General features: G+C 52.3%; 2 protein-coding genes across 4 annotated transcripts in view; one reads left to right on the top strand and one right to left on the bottom strand.

Moving 5' to 3' along the window:
* Positions 1–2,086, top strand: part of C10H15orf39 (chromosome 10 C15orf39 homolog) — a 34,447-nt gene extending 32,361 nt beyond the window's left edge. For 2 of the 3 annotated variants that reach the window (XM_029543620.1, XM_021206334.1), the window contains exon 3: positions 860–2,086. In XM_029543620.1, the coding sequence (XP_029399480.1) occupies positions 860–1,227 (368 nt within the window). In that variant the 3' untranslated portion in view covers positions 1,228–2,086. The remainder of the gene's footprint in view (positions 1–859) is intronic. The other variant, XM_029543621.1, reaches the window with a different exon arrangement.
* Positions 2,087–5,416: 3,330 nt separating this feature from the next.
* LOC110328346 (taste receptor cell protein 1) lies at positions 5,417–14,732 on the bottom strand. Its single transcript, XM_021207792.1, is given in 14 exon segments — positions 5,417–5,470; positions 6,337–6,419; positions 6,640–6,785; positions 6,880–6,938; positions 7,032–7,156; positions 8,285–8,424; positions 8,714–8,778; positions 9,145–9,188; positions 9,191–9,265; positions 9,413–9,564; positions 10,955–11,016; positions 12,571–12,902; positions 12,905–13,936; positions 14,690–14,732. Coding segments are annotated over 14 exon segments (2,412 nt in total).
* Between the last annotated feature and the right edge of the window lie 3,421 nt (positions 14,733–18,153).

Raw genomic sequence — 18,153 nt, 5'->3', positions numbered from 1 at the left:
CCTTTTTGGAGTCTTTCCTGCCTGCTGTCACACATGTGCCACCCAACCCTTTGGCCAGTTTTCTGAACAATGTATTCTACTTCCTTAACTAGCTGAGAACTCCGCTGTGGTCAGGGTGGAGGAGGCCTGAGGCAGAGTACTGCCATGGAACAGGGCCCTAGGTGGCCCACATTCCCGAGTCCTGCTGTGTCTAGGGAAAGAGTCAGGTCCTCTTTCCTGGTTTTTGCCTGCTTGTTGGAAGTCTGATCCTGGTAGTGAGGCTCCCACTGATTAGGTTGAAGACCCTTGCTCCCCATGCCCTCCCTGAGCTGTGGGGTCCCTAGAGAAGTGCTGCTCAGCCTGTGGCTAATGACCACTTTTGAGGAGCAATCAAGCCTTTCGTGGGGTGGAGGTGGGGATCATGTGTCAGATGTGCTTCTGCACTGTCTGGGTTCCTGTGAGCTCCTGGCCTCTGTCTGCACTGGTTCCATAGCAGCTGGACCCTGGCTCCTGCCCTGGGGATTTTGTGGCAGGAGGATAATGGTTCTTTTGTCTGGCAGAGCCTTCTCTCTCCCCTGTCCTGTTTACTCAGTTATACGGTGAGATGATCCAGCCGGTGTTCCCCATCCTGCAAGCCTCTTTTCCGTTCCTTGCTTCTGAGCAGCCTCTTCTGAGCTGTGTCCTCCGCAGGCAGAGCTCTGGTGTCCCTTGGGTAGGAGTGTGTCTTTTTAGCAAGCTCCCATTGGTCTGACCAGTGGGCTCTCTCTGATGCTGTACCCCTGCTGGGCATGCAGGACCACTGTTGTAGGCGACGGTGAGACTTAGGAGAGGGGACCTTGCAGTTTGGCTTTTGCAATCTGACTGTGCTTTCCTTTTGCAGGTGGCTTTGACTCCGAGGCCAGAGCTCTATCCCCATCGGAACCCACGGTGACCAGAGATGAGCCAGAAAGCCAAGCCTTGGCTGGGAAGTTGCCAGCCCCCAAGGTCAAGAAGCCAGGGAGGAAGCCACCAACGCCTGGCCCTGAGAAAGCAGAGACAGCCACTGGGGAAGGGTCACATAATCCCTCACCTAGCTCAGGTGCCAGCACCAGCCCACCAGGTCCCACCCTGAGGGCCCGCTTCCGCAACCTGTTAGAAACTGCCTGGCTCAACGGTGTGGCACTGCCTACTTGGGGCCACAAGGCCTCTGGAGCAGATCGACCTTCGCCTCACCCCCAGCTCTTGGGCAGCCAGACCCATCATCTGTAGCATTGTTACCAGTGCTATTGGGACAGCCAACCGTCTGGGGACTGCTGTGTATCTGTCCTGACATCTAGCTGCCCAGGGCTAGGAGTGGATATGAGGCTGGGCCCACCTAACTGGGCAGAGACTTCCTGAACTTTTAACTTGAGGATCTTTGTTAGAAGAGATTCCTTCTCTTGAGAACCTGTGGGCATTGGAGCCAACCCTCCTGGCCTTGAATCCTGACTGCTGTGTCCTGGGCAAGCACTTCGCCTCTCATGAGCCCTTGTTCCCCATTTGTAGAATAAGACAACACAGCCTACCTCACAAGGGTTGTTGTGGGGATGATGTCTGAAATGCAACTACCATGCTTTGGTTTGCTTCTTGCCCGGGATAGGCCTGGGACCTCAGTCAGGCTGTGGAATAACAAGACTGAGGTTGGCAGAACTTTCTTGTCAAGTCTTCATGTGTCTTGGGACCCAGTTACCCTAAGAGGTACCTGGTACAATGTGTATGACTCACGCTTCTTCCCCCAGACCGCTGCAGGTGCAGGGACCTGGCCCGGGGCTGGCTTGAAGAGCCTAAGTCTGTTCTGGATTCATATCTCTAACCTCCCTGGGCTGCATCTCACACCCCTGTAGGGTTGTGTAGAATTGTATGCTTCTAGAGCCAAGCAGCTGCAGGGACCGGACCTGATGGGCTGTCTGAGCTCAGTGCTGGGAGAAGGTCCGTACCGGGCACTCTTGGTCTTTCCCAAGGCTCTTGGGGTCCCCTCCCTGCGAGTGGGCTGTATTCAGCTGGTGGCTGACAAGTTCCCGTCTTACTTAAGGGCTGATGAGACTGCGCCCTGGGGGACAGTTATTAAAGCATTTGGGTTGTTTTTGGAGCTGGGACCTAGCTTTGTACTTGAGGGGTCATAGATGAGTGTTGCGTATCACCTGTCACCATCTGGCTGTCCTCCCTGCTCCTGTGCAGGATGTCCGACAGGCTTCTAGTACTCTACTCCTACAGACCTGTTCACACCTACCTGCTGGCCATCCACTCCACCCTGGGAAAGACCTTCCCATGACTAAGGAATCTTAGAGACGGGTGCCTTATGTGTCACCACATCTGTGTGCCTGTCTCCAAGTCTGAAGATGGAAGTGTCACCCTCCCTTAGTGTCCCTTCAGTTTCACCATAGGCTCACTCACAACATTCCCCACCATCCCTCTTTTCTTGAACATGGCTTCCTTCCAGCTGTGCTGGAACCAGTCCATGAGGGCTCATCAGGGTTGTGTGTGGCTAGCGCCTGTTCCCAGCTATACTAACTGTAAGGATGAGCCTGGTCCTGAGCCTGGACTGAATGTGGCAGTTATCATTGCCCTTGTGCGGGCCCAAGAAATTCGGTTATGTGTGAATCCCTTTTCTATCACTGGTAACACCAGAAGTTCTAGTGATTATTTGGGTTCATGGGATTTGATTTTGCTTTTAGATGGGGTCTCACCCTGTAGCCCCAGTGGGCCTAAAAATTGAGTTGTTGGGTGTGTGTGTGTGTGTGTGTGTGTGGTACCACAATCAGTTTTGGATAATGGTTCAAGACATCCACGGTTGAGCAGCCACATCTGGTGATGGCTTTCTTGTTGGCAGAATCCTGACGTAGATCATCGTATCATGTGTCATCTGGGCGGCTCGTAGACTGTCAGCATTCAGTCATCTGGCTTCACCTCAAACACACCACTTCCAAGCACAGTAGTTGGATTGAATTCCCATCCCTTCACCTCACAGTGGGGATTAAATTTCAACGCATGAATCCCGGGGTGGGGGAATGGGCAGGGGTCATGTTGAAACCACATCTAGATCCAGCACCTGGCCTTGGAATCAGTGGGAATAGGAACTATGTCACACTGTCATTTCAGGACCACCCGGGAGAGTAGTGTCAGTCTCCCTCTGCCCCACCCTCTCTCCTCTTCCCTTGTTAGATGACAGTGCACTTGAGGATACCATGTCTCCACCCAGGGCCAGAGACCCAAGTCCTGAGCTTTCCATCAGTTTACAAGTCCTTCACTCGAGCTCCTGATTTGGAATCCATCCCTGGTGCCTCAGGAGGCATGGTTAGACCCACACATTGCCTAATTAATGCCAGGAGGGGGCTGGGCCTTGAGGCTCCAGTGTGGGAAAACCTGGCATTAACACTCAAGACAAGAGGCTGAGGGCCCCAGCAGCCAGTTTTGCTGAGAAGCAGAATCGGCAGGGTGAGTGGAGGAACAGCTCTTCCCCGGCCGTAGTCCGGGTGGGGATGTGGGAGATGGGATAGTGATGAAGGCTTTGTCTTTCTGGTAGTCTACCTATGTCCTCACTTCTGGTTTGCTAAAAGGGCTGCGCTGAACCAACTTTCAGCCCCTCAAAGCAGCTTGGAGCATGGCCCAAGTGCCTCTTACTTCCTCTGCTGGAAATGGAGGGGTGCTTTTAGCCCTACCTGTCACCTCACCTGAAGTAGGTCTACTGTGGGTGTCCAGCCAGCAAGTACTTTTTTTGTTATGGTTTTGGGTTTTTTGTTTTGTTTTTGCCAGCTGCTGTTTTACGTGCTCTCTGGGCCTCCTCTGGCTGCCACCTCCACACACTGACAGTACAGCCTTTTCAGGTACCCTTGTTTGTTCAGCAGGAGGAACTGTAGAGCCAACCATTCCTGGCTGGCCAGAATGTCTGGGTAAGGCTGCGGTTAGCAGGCAGGTGGGGGGGGCACCTTGTGTACATATATCCTTGGGCAAAGATGCAGTACCCTTAGGATGCTCTAACCAAGCCCTGGGTCTCAGCGCTGAGCTATGCAGTGGAAGCGACTCCCAGGGTCTCCAGGCAGAGGAACATGTTTCTGAAGGTCTGACATTCACAATGGCTGCCATTTCCTGTCTGGTGTCCTTGAACCAAACCCCTTTAGGGTCATGGAAGCTTTCAGAAGACTACTCAGCCAAGGGATTAGAGTGCCTGTCACTTCTGGATCTACACAGGGAAGCAGCAGAGCATTCAGGGACCCGCAGGGCCTCTTCATACTCCCAGGAAGAGGGAGGCCACTATCTTAGGAATCTGACCAGAAAATGGACACAAAGAGTCAGGTCTGGGTGCTCCCATGGTTCCTTTGCTCAAGGCCGATTGTTTCTTTTCAGCTGGCTAGCAGGTCCAAAGTTTCCATGATGTGTGGGTGGTCTCTTCCTTCTCACTGGGTAACTCCTAACCCCAAAGGGTGTCTGTCCAGCTCCCATCCTGGCCCGGAGCCCTTAATATTTTCAAGTTGAAGACCATGTCTGGCAGAATGGACAATATGACTTGACTAGAATCGTGTTTCCCCCACCCCACTCTTGTGGTCTGGCTGCTGGTCTCCCAGCTCTTCTATAGTTTGGGGAATCTTCGGGCTGTTGAGTTGGCTTTAGTCTAAGACCTCTCTGGCCAAACCAGCTAACCATGGAACCTGAGTGGCTGAATTGCTGCCTGCAGTCTTACGCTCTAGACTGGTGCTAAGCCTTCTTGAGCCAGGCTTCTGAGCTGCCCTCCCATGGCTCCTCTCTTCCCACTGGTGTTAGTTAGATAAGACAATATCTAGAGCTGAAAGCAACTTCTCATGCCTACTTCCATTTCTCACTCTTGTATATCCTGGAAGGCCCAGAGCCAAACATCTTTGAAAGGCCACAAACTCCTTCAGAGGCCACCAACTTCAGCCCCACAGGACCAGTCCTGCCCCATGATGTCATGGCTGAGACTCAGACCCCTTCCCAAGGATAAAAGTTTGTAGACTGTAGTTCCCTCTGCTCTATTCTCTGGGGTATTATGAAGTCACTAGGGTCCATCTTGAATGGACCCCACAATAAGGGCTCAATGTATATGACCATTCTGGATACTCACCCTGCCTCTAGCCCTGCTTGCTCTGTGTATATATACATACTGGCTATTGGTCTCTCATCTTCCTATGTGTGGTTCCTATATTGTGGTAGCAGGGCCTGCAGAACGTTTCATGAGACCTGACTCCTTTTGTCCTGGCCCAACTGTGCGTGCTGCAGGAAGCCTGGACTTGGCTTTCTATGTGAAGGAAACCACTCCTGAGAGGTGGGAACTGAGGGGATGCAAAGCCCCAGACAAGGACCGGCTTTGCAACCACAGGCATTGGAGTGAGTGGTTCCCCAGTTTTATGCAGCGTGGAGTTGGGGGTGAAACAGGGCTTGAAGAAAGTACCGTAGGTGAGGTGACCTAGGAGAGGTGGGTTTGCTTCTTGATGAAGGGAGGAGCCGTAGAAAGGGCCACCTGGAGGTATAGAAAAGGGGCAGAAGCTATGTGTCAGGAATAATACTGAAACAAAACAGATCGTGGTGGCACCTGTCTGTAATCCTGTATCTTGGAGGCTTGGGCAGGAGGGAGGCCAGCTTGGGCTACGCAGTGAGTTAAAGGCCAGTCGGAGCTACACGGTGAGAAGCTCACAGATAATTGCTGGCTACTGCTACCCTACCCCATCTACCTGGCCCTGGGTTAAGATGGAGGCCAAGCAGGAGAGAAGGAGTTGACATCATCCGGGGCCTTTTTAAGGGCCTAGAGCGGTCATTGACAGCATCCTTGTGTGGCAGCGAGAAAAGATTCCTCTGCCCCTGTCCATTCTTTGCCCCAGCTCTTCCTTATGACCAAAGTCCTGCTTTTGTCACCATAGCCCACATCAGGTGGCTTCTAGGAGTCAGCCTGACTGCCCCTCGGCTTCTGCCCAAGGCAAGATGGAGCCCTGTAACAGGGACTCTACAACCCAGCACTGTGGCAGAAAGTCAGGAGGTTTGGTAGCTCACTCAGATACTTTCTATATATACATCATTTCCTAAGGGCAGCCGGGGTGATCAGCTTCTGCCTGCCTGGCAGAGGAAGGGCCTCCATACCGTGTGGGTTCAGGCGCTGCTGTGGTGGGGCTTCAGTCCCCCAGTACAGTCCCCTTCTGTCTACTTTGGTAGCTGAACTATGGAGGTGAAGTCATGGGGTCCAACCCAAGCTCCAGGTGGAAAACCTGCTGTTGTAGCTGGCATGTGACAGAAACTCAGGTTCAGTTGCATAGCGGGGCTTCTGTCCCTTTGAGTTAAGGTCTCAAGCCTCAGCCCATTTCTTAGGAAGAAGCCTTGTCTGGCCAGACTCACCAGGACAAAGAGGGAAGTGACGAGCTGGAGGTTCAGCATGGCCCAACCCCTGGGGCCTCTCGAGGCTCTGGAGCTGGGGGTGCCTGGAGCAAAATGGGAAGGCTGAGTGGATTTTCCATCCTCAAAGCTCCCAGAGACTTCTAAGTGTGGTGGCTGTTCCCAGGACACTTGGAGCCAATGTACCCTGGGGGCTCATAGGAAAGATAAGAGATTTGGCCCTGCAGTGCTGTGTGGAGGAGGAGGGGGAGGGAAGGTCAGGGAGGCAGAGGGATGGAAGACATGAACAGAGGAAGAGGCACTGACCAAGGGCTGGGAGGAGCATCTTTAACTGCAGACCCTCAGTTTCCTGCAGGGAGCCCAGGGCTTGGAGCACGGTGTCTTGAATGATGGCCTGGGCTGGCACAGCCCCAAAGAAGGCCGTTTGCACCCTGGCAATCAGTGGTTCCTGGCTGAGGGGATCATCACAGGCTTCAGCGGGCTGGAGAGATGCAGAGAGGTCCTCTCATCCAGCCTCAGGACCCACCCTCTGAACCGAACACTCACTGGAACTCCTCCACCACCACTTGACCAAAGTTCTTCAGAGGCTGGAGGACTGAGGTTAGCTGGGGGTAAAGAGACAACCAAGAGCGTAACAGCTTTCCACAGCCTAGCCCAGCCACACACCCTTCCTCGTTCCCTCCATCCCCTCTTGTCACCTGTCTCGTCAGCAGTCCACGAAGCTCCTGGCACTCAGAACTAGTCCTGTTCTCCAAGGTCTTGGTGAAAGGGTGACCCAGGATCAAGAGCCACATCTCATAAAACACCAGATCTGCTTTTCCCCCTAAATTGGTGGGGGTGGGTATGGGGATAGTAGCCAGGACACTTGTCCTCTGACCGCTCTGGGATAGGACCACACCCTGGCCCAGGATCACTAGCCCAACCCCTTCTGCCCCCATCCAGTGGTCTGAGGGCCCGCTGCCTGCTTTTGTTAGACTGATGAACTAAGAATGACTTCTAGTTTTAAGTGGATGAAAACCCACCAGCAGTAGGAAATTGTATGGCATGAAAAGTATATGATACACAGTTTCCATGTTTGTATATGAAGTTGTACTGGAAAAGAGCCAGCTCACTTGCTGTGACATACCTCGAAGGGCTGGCTGTGTTCTCCATGTAAGGGAGGAGCTAGGAGCCACAAAGGGCAAAGAATATTAATTTTCAAGCCCTCTGTGGTAATCTGCCAACCCACTCTCTGGTGTGTCTACTGGAAGGGTGAAGGCCTGTTCACTCAGACGGTAGGAAATCTTGTTCTTTACTGTCCCTGAGCTCCCAGGAGGGGCTCCATGGTGACTTGCAGACCTACATAACTCAGCCCTGCTTGAAGCGTAGTTTTGCTGTCTCTTAAGGGGATGTCGAGGCTTTAGGTTCAACACATAGTGGCCAGACACACCCTGTGTTGAAAACTTGCTCTGAAAGAGTTCGGGCAGGGACCCAAACCAAGGCCCTGTCTCTGGGAGCTACAGAACAGAGCCCACCAGATGGTAATGCTCAAAATGAGAGGTTGCACAGGGGAGGTGGCTGGGACAGCCACTTAGCAGTGAATTAGCACTCCCTAGGCTGAGGGTCTACTCCAGGCCAGCTCCAGGTTGTGGCTGCTGGAGCCTGAGCAGACTTGGATTTCTCTAATGTGGATGGATAAGCCAGCCCAACTCTTCCTCTCAAGGGGCCTCATGGGGAACATGCAATCCTGACCTTGGTGATAGAGCAGGCACTGTGTCTCCTCTCGGGACAGAGGACTGAGAGTTGACTAGACGATTCTGTATTCTGAACCTAGGTTTCCTCTGGACTCACTTTTCCCCTATGGACTGACACACAAGCTTTGCTATTGGGGGGGGCTCTGTCCCTTCTCATAGGGGGCAATGAGGCCTAGAGGAGTGACCCAGAGCGGTACATGGAGCCCCAGCTCACTTACCATTGACCACTATGCTGGATTTCTGAAGGGTGGGATCTGTTATATGATGGGCCAGGTGACTGGCCAGGCCTTGGAGACGGATGGGGATGGGGCTCTTGAATTTGTATTCCATGTAAACGCTCACCCACTCCTTCACATTGCTAGGGAAGGATTGGGAGAGTGCAGCATCACAGTATCATTGCCAGTACATGCTCCTAAGTGTGCACCCGATGTTCTTTCCTCCAAGGGCAGAGCTCTAGGAGGTTGGCTCTAGACAGCAGACAAAGTTCTTACTGGTGTTCTCCAACCTACACCTGAACCCTTGGCTTTGGGTCAGGAGTGAAATTGCCTTAGAGATGTCTCCAAGTCCGTAAGTAACCAAGTAGGCTCTGTAAGTGGGAGTAGGCGGGCCTGGGTGCCTGGACAGACCAGATTGGGTTCTCAACCCACCTGAATAGGAGCAGGGGCTGGTCCTGGAGCTCAGTCTTGTAGAATCTTAACACTTCATGGGTGACCTGTAGGACATCCTGGGGGTCAGATTGGCTTGGAGCTGCCTGTCCTAAGGCCCAGTATGGGCTGGGTCAGGCTTTAGACAAGGTAAGGCAGGAGGACCTGAGAGCCTTCTCCAGTGTGGTCTCCTAGGCAGGGACCTCTGGTGACAGCCTGGTCATGGACTTCCCTCAGAGCTTTCTCTTTACAGCCAGCTTTGCCCTCAGGGCACAGCTGGGTTCCCCCCTCCATGCTTGCCTTCCCACAACTGCTAAGCTGGTGCCGCTCTCATTGGACATCACTGTACCAATTGCTAAACGCTATAGAGGCCTGTTGGCAGGGGAGGCAGGGAGAACAGCCGAGTCCCAGAAGCAGGGGAGGGAACACCACACCAGCCGGACGATCTGCTTTTCCAGCAGGATACAAGGCTGAGAAGCAGCTGGGGCAGGAAGGGCCTCATGAGTGTGAAGCTAATGTTGATGATTTCCCGGGTAAGGTCAGTTATGCTGTACCCTGCAGAGACACACACAGCAGTCGGGGAGGTTGGACCGGTTCCCTTTCTCACCATGGCCTGCTCAGGGCTTGGGAAGATTGAAGTGGGTCCTCCATTGAGCCTAGCCTCCATGAGGAGGCAAGGAACAGGTGTTTCTCTAGACTCACCATAAGAGGAAAGGCCATGGTCGGCCAGGGACAGGTACCCAAGTGACCATCTGAAGGACTTCATTTTGCGGTACAAAGTCCAGAGGATTTCTAGGGCCGAGGGATCCGGAGGACCAAAAGTGAGGAAGGTTTTCACCTCTGTAGAGCCAGGCCTGCAGGAAGCAACCATTGAGGACACAATGGACCAGGCTGGTGCAGACGGTGGTGTGCTGAAGGCGAGGAGCCCACCTGGGCATCTACTAGCTGTAGAGTAGAGCCTCCGGGTGACTGAAGCAGTCACATGACCCTGAGGTGCTGGCCTCCTTGTAAATGGGGATAAAATCCCCTTCCTAGGAGGCTGTTGGAGGTCTGAAGGATGCAGGTGGGAGCGCCCACAACAGGCGCCTGGTTAGAGTTCCCTTGTTCCTCAATGGGCTGGTTCTCACAGCAAGGCTGGGGATCTCATCCAGGGGAAGACTGGGGGAAGGAGTTACACAGAGGACACAGCTGGCTGGGAGCTCTCAGGAGGTCTAGTGGGCACAGAAAAGTAGCCTCCACTGCAGTTAAAGAAGTAGAGGGGCTGGTGAGATGACTCAGTGGGTAAGAGCACCCGACTGCTCTTCCCAAGGTCCAGAGTTGAAATCCCAGCAACCACATGGTGGCTTACAACCATCCCTAACAAGATTTGACTCCCTCTTCTGGAGTGTCTGAAGTCAGCTGCAGTGTACTTACATATAATAAATAAAACTTAAAAAAAAAAAAAAAAAAAAAGAAGTAGAGCAGCCAGGCAGTGGTGGCACTTGGGAGGCAGAGGCAGGCGGATTTCTGAGTCTGAGGTCAGCCTGGTCTACAGAGTGAGTTCCAGGACANCCAGGGCTACACAGAGAAACCCTGTCTCAAAAAAAAAAAAAAAAAAAAAAAAGTAGGGGACTCTGAAGAGAGGGGAGGGGAGTGACAGACCTGAGGAGTTTCTGAAAGCCTACAGGGCATGGACCAATTGCTCAAGTCTAGCAGGAGGCAGCCTTCAGGGGAGATCCCAGGGAAAGATCAACCTCAGAACCTAAAATAACACCTGCCCTTGCCTGAGAGCACCTGTCCTATCCCAGGGCTTGGGGGATAAAATGGGCTCAGGGTCAGGGTGTGGACTCAAGGAAGCAGACTTCAGTTCATTAAAAGGGAAAAGTTTTTGCAGCAGCTGGGACCATGGCCTGGGTAACCCTCCATCTCTGGAGGTAGTCCACTTTCCTAGCAGCCCAGAATGAGTCACCCAAGGATTTACATTTATTTACATATCATTTACATAAGCCTGCCCCCAGGATAAGTAACTTGACCGCTCTTTGCCTGTCTTTTTTCACTGTGCTCAGACCATCCTGTCCAAACCCAACAGCTGGAATTAGGAAATGGCAGGAAGGCCAGCTGAGGTCATGGAACACAGATGGTAATGGAACCAAATGTAGACCTCTTATTCACCCTTCTAGGCTAAGGCATTCCTGGCTGAGCAGCCTGGGCTGAGCATGAGGATGCTGTCAAGGCAGGGGTCAGTTGAGAACCACACACACTCACCGAAACAGCAGGGCACTGACATTCTTGAAGTTGGGGAAAGCCTCATGGTAGACGGGCTGGAGCTGCTGAGGCAAAGGCGTGGGAGTCAGTGTGAGCACCCCTCCTCAAGTCCCTCCATCTGTGCTGGCCTCTGCAGTGGTCTCATGCCTGATCCTGGTTCAGCTGAGCCTTTCCCTGGCTGTTCCCCTCCAGTGGCCTGTGGTTTGTGATTTCTTTGTACTGAAATTCTGACTGAGATCCGTTTGTCCCAGGTCTGCACCTCTGCAGGATTTACCTCTGCAGTCCAGTTCACCCTGGGCTCTACATCCCAACAGCTGCCAGCCTGGGCTGCCTCTTCCATCCTCATTTGCCATAGAATACTTTGCCAGTTCCACCTGCAAATTTCATTACCCCAGTGTTCCCATTGCCCCAGCCTGGGAAGCCTTTGGTTGTTTGATGTGATTCCCTTCTGTCCAACCCAGTTAAGACTCCCCACTGCCAGGTTTGGTGGTGCACGGCTTTGATCCCTACACTTAAGAAGCTGAGGCAGGTTCACTGTCAGCCTGAGTAACATAGTGGGAACCTAGTCAAGACCGCAAACAAAAAACCAAAACAACAACAACAACAACAAAACCCACAACCAGGCCAGATGTAGTGTCTCAGCCTTACAGCCCTTTGGAGAGGAATGTCCAAGGACCAATTCAAGGTCAAATTTGACTACTTAAAAACTCAAAAAGAGGGGAATGGAGAGATGGCTCAGTGGTTAAGAGTTCTATTCTCAGCAACCACATGGTGGCTCACAACCATCTGTAATGGGACCTGATGCTTTCTTCAGGCACACAGATCTACATGTAGATAGAGCACTCATACATAAAATAAGTAAAATTAAAAACAAACAAACAAACAAACAAAAAACACAAACAAAAAGAGGGCTGGGCATGTCACTTGGGAGGCAGAGGCAGGTGGATTTCTGGGAGTTTCAAGCAAGCCTAGTCTACAGAGTGAGTTCTAGACCACAATTGTCTCAAGGCAAAACCAAACAAACAAAAAGAAAAGAGAGGATGGTCCCTTGCTGTGGTAGAGTGGTCACCTGGTGTGTGCAGGGCACTTCACCCAGCAGGTGGCCAGCCTTCCACATTCCTTTCCTGGTTTGTCAGAATTAGGAGCGGTCCTTTGGCTCCCTATTGTTTCCTGAGATGAATCATTAAACCCACAGAAGCCTGTATAGCAGGAGAGAAATGGTAGTTCCCTGATCCTGGCTCCAGCATGGAGCTGTGCTTCACTTAGCTAGGGGATCAGGGTGTCTGATTCCAGACGAGACTGTGTGCTGATAAAAAGCCAGCAGCCAGTACCTGCTGTATTTCTGGTAGGCGAGTTACTTCCCCGGACCACTGTGAGATTTTATTTTTTCCTCTATAATGACTTCAAAGAAGTATTTCTGCTTAGCCTCTCCTCCGACTCCTCTCAGGAGCACAGCATGGCACTCATTAGATTTTCCTACTTTGTGTCTAACTGAGGTTGGGAGCCACAGCCTATATAGTGTGTTATGGCTATGCCTGGCATGCTCAGAAGGAAAGCAGAGCAGGAAAGACTGTCTTCATCTACATGTCCCTCTACCTAGCGAGCAGGTGCCACGCCTGGTAGCAGATAAGCCTGTTCAGCAGCCAGCGCTCCAAGGGTACCAGGTTCCAGACAGCTTTTGTGAAGCGGTTGCTGTTGATCCTAAAGGTCACAGAGTGGGTCGTATGACTAGGTCCTCGAGTGGAGAATCTCAAGTCCTGCAAAGACCTATCCTGAGGGAGGGTAGAGGCCAGGGAAGGATCAGCATCTACAGATGACTCTGTGAAGCCAGAGCTATGTGGGGTAGAGGGAGTGCTAGAGAAACGTTGGAGGGAGAGCGTGGGCATGTGGACTGGGCCGGTGGGAAGCCATGGCCCAGGGTGACTGGGTTGTAGAACCACCTGGGGTTTGAGGTGTTAATGAAAGAGTCTGTAGTTGAGGGTGCAATCACAGACACGGGAGGTTTAGGAGAGTCACCGACTCCTGTGGTGACGGTGGAAACCGGGACCAGGATTGAGGCTGGTGATGGGAAGAAGGACAAAGCTGGAGGTGATGGGGATGTAGACAGGGTTGATGCTGATGGGGTTGGAGGGGAGTGGAGGGATGAAGCATGTGAAGGGGATGTTGCTGAGGGCAACAGCAGCACAGAAATATTACGGGATACTGGGCCTGTGTCCAAAGCCACAGTGTTTTCAGATGCACTGGAGCCCACTTGGGAGGTGAGGTCCAGCCCTGATCTTCCAGGAGATGCAGGCAACAGGGACTCTGTAGCTTTCAGTATGTTAGGTATCCATGGAAAGATAGGCAGTCCTAAGGAGGTACTTGGAGCCAGTGGCACAGATGAGAATGCCTCTGGCCTGGAGTGGCCATCTCTCCATGCAGGCACTGGTATGTGGACAGTGGGATTGGGGGTACACCATAACGGGTGTGGAGATCTAGAGAATATGGGGGAAGCGGAAGCTTTAATTAAATGCCATGTTGGTTTAGATCCAACCTTTTTCTCCAGTGTTGCAGAGGCAAGAACTGTCCCACCCAACCTGAAGGCCTTGTTGAACTTCTGCTCAGATTCATGTCTGGGAGAAGGCCGTGGTGATGACATCATAGTTGTCTCTAGAGTCCCAAGGGCCACGATTTCCTCTACAGGGTCAGCCCCAGAGGACACTGGCTGAGAGTCAACAGCCGTGTTGGATGCAGATCCGGTCAGGGCTGAGGGAATTGGTTCAGGTATGACCCCGCCTGAGGGGCCAGGCATTGAGGGAGACTCCTGACCCCTAGCTCCTTCTGTAGAGAGGCCTCCTGCCCTCCTCCCCAGGGCCTCCGGTTCCCTCTCAGCCGAGTTGATACCACCAGTGATGTCTGTCAGGATGCCCGGTAGAATGCAGTTACTTTGCTGAGCTGATGTGCCAGGGGCTGAGGGAAACTGCTCAGGGTCTTCTAGGAGGGCTGCAAAAGAAGAAAGGTCTGGCGTTGCAATGTCGGGTGGGCAGGACTGCCCCCCAACCTCTCAGATCTCACCCTGGCACATCTTGCTCACTTAGGTACTGGAGAGTAATACCTGGGACTGGTTAGGTCCCCAACCACGGAGCTACTTATTCATCTCCCCTCCCTCATTCTAGCCCGGCTGACAGTGGCATGATGGCCTTCCCCGGGAATAGGTACTGTGAACACCAAGGGAAATGCCTTTAGGATTTGTCTGTTCATCTTCATGCTGACAACCCCTATGTCAAGGACCTCCTATCCACAAAGAGAAGTCTCCCAGGCCCAAGTGGTTACTAGGAGTTGAGGGTCTTACCTACTCTATTCAAACCACCTCTGAGGCTCAGACTAACTTGATGGAGCTGGAAATGCTGTCTGATTCTCCGTTGTGGGTAAAATGTGACTTGACTATGCTCCCTGCATACAGGGTTCTTCTTGGGGGCTGACTGGGAGGTGGAACATGCATGTAGAGGCATCTCTGAAGGCTTTGGGGGTCATGCCAAACCTACCTACAGCTGTATAGAGCTCCAAGGAGGTGATCCTGAGGGCCCTCAAGAAGCCTGAGGTCCCCAATCTTTCCCTAGCCTCTCTCAGGAAGGGACGGCCTGGGGTGGAAGTCACGGGGTTTCCTGAGGAGAGGATTCCGCCCTTCCCTACAAGCAAGTGGGTGGAGATGGGGAGACGACACTGCAGCTCACCTTCCCCATCCTGCTCACTCACCAGCCAAGAGAATTCCAGCTGCAGGGAACCACTGCTTGTCCATACTGCAGGCTCCTGCCAAGACTTCCAAGGGTGCAGCGTCAGGCGACAGACACAATGATGCCCTTTGCAAGTCCCCTTAGGAAAGGTGTCCTCAGGCTTGGGTAGAACTCAGTGTAGAGCCCTGGACTAGGATGCCAGTGTTCCCGAGTCCCACCCCATTACCCAGATGTCCACTTCTGCCAGTAGCTGTCCAGAGCTCTGCCTCCAGAGCAAGGTGCCCTGAAGCTGCCCTAGCCAACAGGTGGCCTCCTGAAAAGCCCCTGTCTTGTGGGGCTGCAGATTCAAATGGGAACAGATACACCTTTCCCACAGCCTGGACTTTTATTATGGTTAAAAGAAATATATATATATATATATATATATATATATATATATATATATATATTTTTTTTTTTTTTTTTGAGGAGTTAAATGTCCTTAGGGAAGGGAGAAAGCCCTGGGTGAGTTAAGTCCTGAGGGGATGTGCTGTTGACATGGTGTGGCTGTATGAAGGATGCCAGTGCCTCAGCCATGGAAGTGACAAAGCCTCCCTGGGCTAGGCTCCCCTGCAGACTGCTTCTAGTGGGATTGGTTAAACCTGCATTCTTGATCAGCTGTATATAATAGCTCTGACTCCCTGTTTCTCTCTGTGTACTAACCCCACCTCCTTGATTCAGCTGTAAGCATTAACCCCACTCACCTCCCTGTTCAACTCTATATAATAAACATGCTGCGCTTCCTGGGTACTTTGGCTTCTTTAGGGAGAACCCAGTCCACCCGGTCTCCTTTTTTCTGTGTGTGTGGCCGTGTTTCTTTATTCTCCCATCAGGTCAATTCCTGGAGCTGTGGTGGATGAAGCGTGTTCTTTCCTTTCCTTAGCTGAGTGCTAGTGGTATTTTGGTGGTGGGGATGTAGGGACAGCAGTAGTCAGAAGTGAGGTACGAGGGCAGCAGGGCAGCGAGGTGGTAATCGTGCTGTGGGATCTGTGCGTGGCCCACCCTGCCCCTCCCCCAGCTCTGTTCCAGCTAGGTTGTTCCACTCCATCAGACAGGGAGGGGCTGGGTTAGACAGGTCGTTACAGGCAGCTTCCGTCATGCCAGCAACCCTTTCTAGAGTTCTGGTCAGAACCTGGCACTAACTCTGTGGGGGAGGCAAGGGCTTTGGGTGGAAGGGTCCTTCCCAGACTCCCTCTAGCTGCATTTCTGTGCCATGCCCTGGGTTGGGCAAGTCGGCATAAGCTAGAGGCATCTAAGAAGGAGTCTCAACTGAGAAAATACCTCCATGATATTGATCTGTGGGCAAGTCTGTGGGAGGCATTCTCTTGATTAAACAATTGGTGTGGATGGTGCCACCCTGGCAGGTGGTCCTGGGATGTATAAGAAAGCAGGCTGAGAAAACTGGGGAGAATAAGCCGGTGCATCGTCCTCCTCCATGGCCTCTACCTCTGTCCTTGCCTCTATGTTCCTACCCTGAATTTTGCCTTCGTTTTGCCTGATGGAATGTAACCGCTAAGTTAAATAAGCCCTTTCCTCCCTAAATTGATTTTGGTTTTTACCTCAGCAATAGAAACTGAAGGACCACACTCTCACACTGCAGGAGACCAGCTTAAGCAGCTGAGAGTCTCTTAGCACCCCTGGCTCAGGTCTCAGCCCTCTAACTCTTACTGGGAGACCTAGAGGCTTGCAGCCTTCCCCTCTAAGGGGTCCTAGCCTTCTCTGGACCAGCAGCCCTGTTCCCAGGGTCAATGTTGGTCTTTGTCAGCGAGGCTTGATGGGGAGAAAATAACTAGAATCCCAAAGGAGAGAATCCTCCGAAGCAACTGGGCCTGGGACATCCCAGCCGAGATCCCACCAACCCCCAGCACCTTCTACTTGAGCACATCCCTTCCCACCTAGAGGTGTTTGTCTGTCTGTCTGTCTGCTTATTTATCTGTCTAGCTCAACATGACTTTGGCATGGTGCTCTACCATGCTACCTTCTGTATCCCCAGCCCTTTAGCTTTTTCTTTTCTTGTTTTAAATCTTGAGACATGGTCTCACTAAGCGGCCTGGGTTGGCCTTGACTCACTCTAAGCTTAGACCATTCTTGAATCTGCAAGCTTCCTGCTTCAGCCTCCTCTTGGATTAGAGCCATAGATCAGTAAGCACAGCTACTGGAAATATTTCCTAAGATGGAAAACTATCGTTTATGCCACAGTTCTACCCCAGGCCACAGAGCCTACAGGCCACCATCCTACAGGCCTTCCTGCCCAGGCTTCTTTGCTGCTGACTGTCTGTAGCCCTATACTCTGCTGGCCCCAGGGAGCTGCAGCCTGTTCCTTGCCCTCCTTGGAGAGCCATTTCACTACCTGGCTGGGAGGTGCTATGGGAGAGATGTCTCCCAGGAAGAGAAGAGAGCTTGGGCTTCTGACAACTCCCACCTGCAATCCAGAGTTCACCATCACTCTTCTCCCTGAAGCTGCCTTTCCCAGTCCTTCTGACCTGTCTCCAAGCCTGTACACATCCCTCTTCCTTAATTCTTCCCTCAGTTGTGTCCCCTGGATACCCAGGTCTTACCTGGTACCCCTGGTGCTGCCAAGAAGCCTCTGCCCTCTAGGAGGAGGGTGGAGATTGGCTCTAACATTTTTGTGCCACTCTTGCCAGGGGGCGGGGCTACTGCTTTCCCAGACAGCCTCAGGCTGAGGAAAATCCTGTCTGTGATGACTCTAGTCGATCTTTCTCCTCTTCTTCCTCCTCCTCCTCTTCTTCTTCTTCCTCCTCCTTTCTCCCTAACACAGCCAAGTGCTGGGGAGCCCTCTTAGCCTGGTAACTAAGCCACGGATTCCCACAGGTTGTATCCTACCTTGCACTCTTTGCAATAGATGCTGTCCACGGTCTTCTTGTGTCCTGGCTCAGAGACAGAATGTGTACATACTCAAAAGTCTTGAGGGGTTAGTAGGTATGGTGGAACGCCCAGGGGTGGGTTCTGAGCCAGGTAGACATTTGCCTAGACACACAGGCAGCTGGGCCAGCAGATGCTCATCTTTGCTTACATATCTTCTAACAGGAACCTTCCTAGTTTCAGAGATGGGGCACCAAGCTGGGCTCCCCTTCCTGGTACCCTCTTCCTGTTTGAGGAAGAGTGGCTTGGAGCCTTTCGCTATTCATGAGACCTTAGTCCCTGGATGTCATCTTGGTCATCAGAGAGGGGGCACTATGAGGCTCAGCCCAACAAGGACAAGACAAGACTGGAGATGTCTGTAAAGACTAGATAGGAAAGAGTGGGGTGCTTAGGACTCCACCCAGTCTCTTTCCAATTCTGAATTCTTCATGTGGTACTAGAGGTCTCAGTACTGGGTCAACCCCAGGCCAGAACCAGCCTAACTTCTCTCACATGCCTTGGCTGTGTTCTTGCTACAGAGAGACATATGAGAGAGACTGTCTAACCACTGTGCTTCCAGGACAA

This window comes from Mus pahari, chromosome 10 (genome assembly GCF_900095145.1).
Source record: "Mus pahari chromosome 10, PAHARI_EIJ_v1.1, whole genome shotgun sequence".
Classification (NCBI taxonomy): Eukaryota; Metazoa; Chordata; class Mammalia; order Rodentia; family Muridae; genus Mus; species Mus pahari.
Note: the sequence above shows the minus strand (reverse complement) of the source record. Positions and strands in the feature narration are given on the sequence as shown.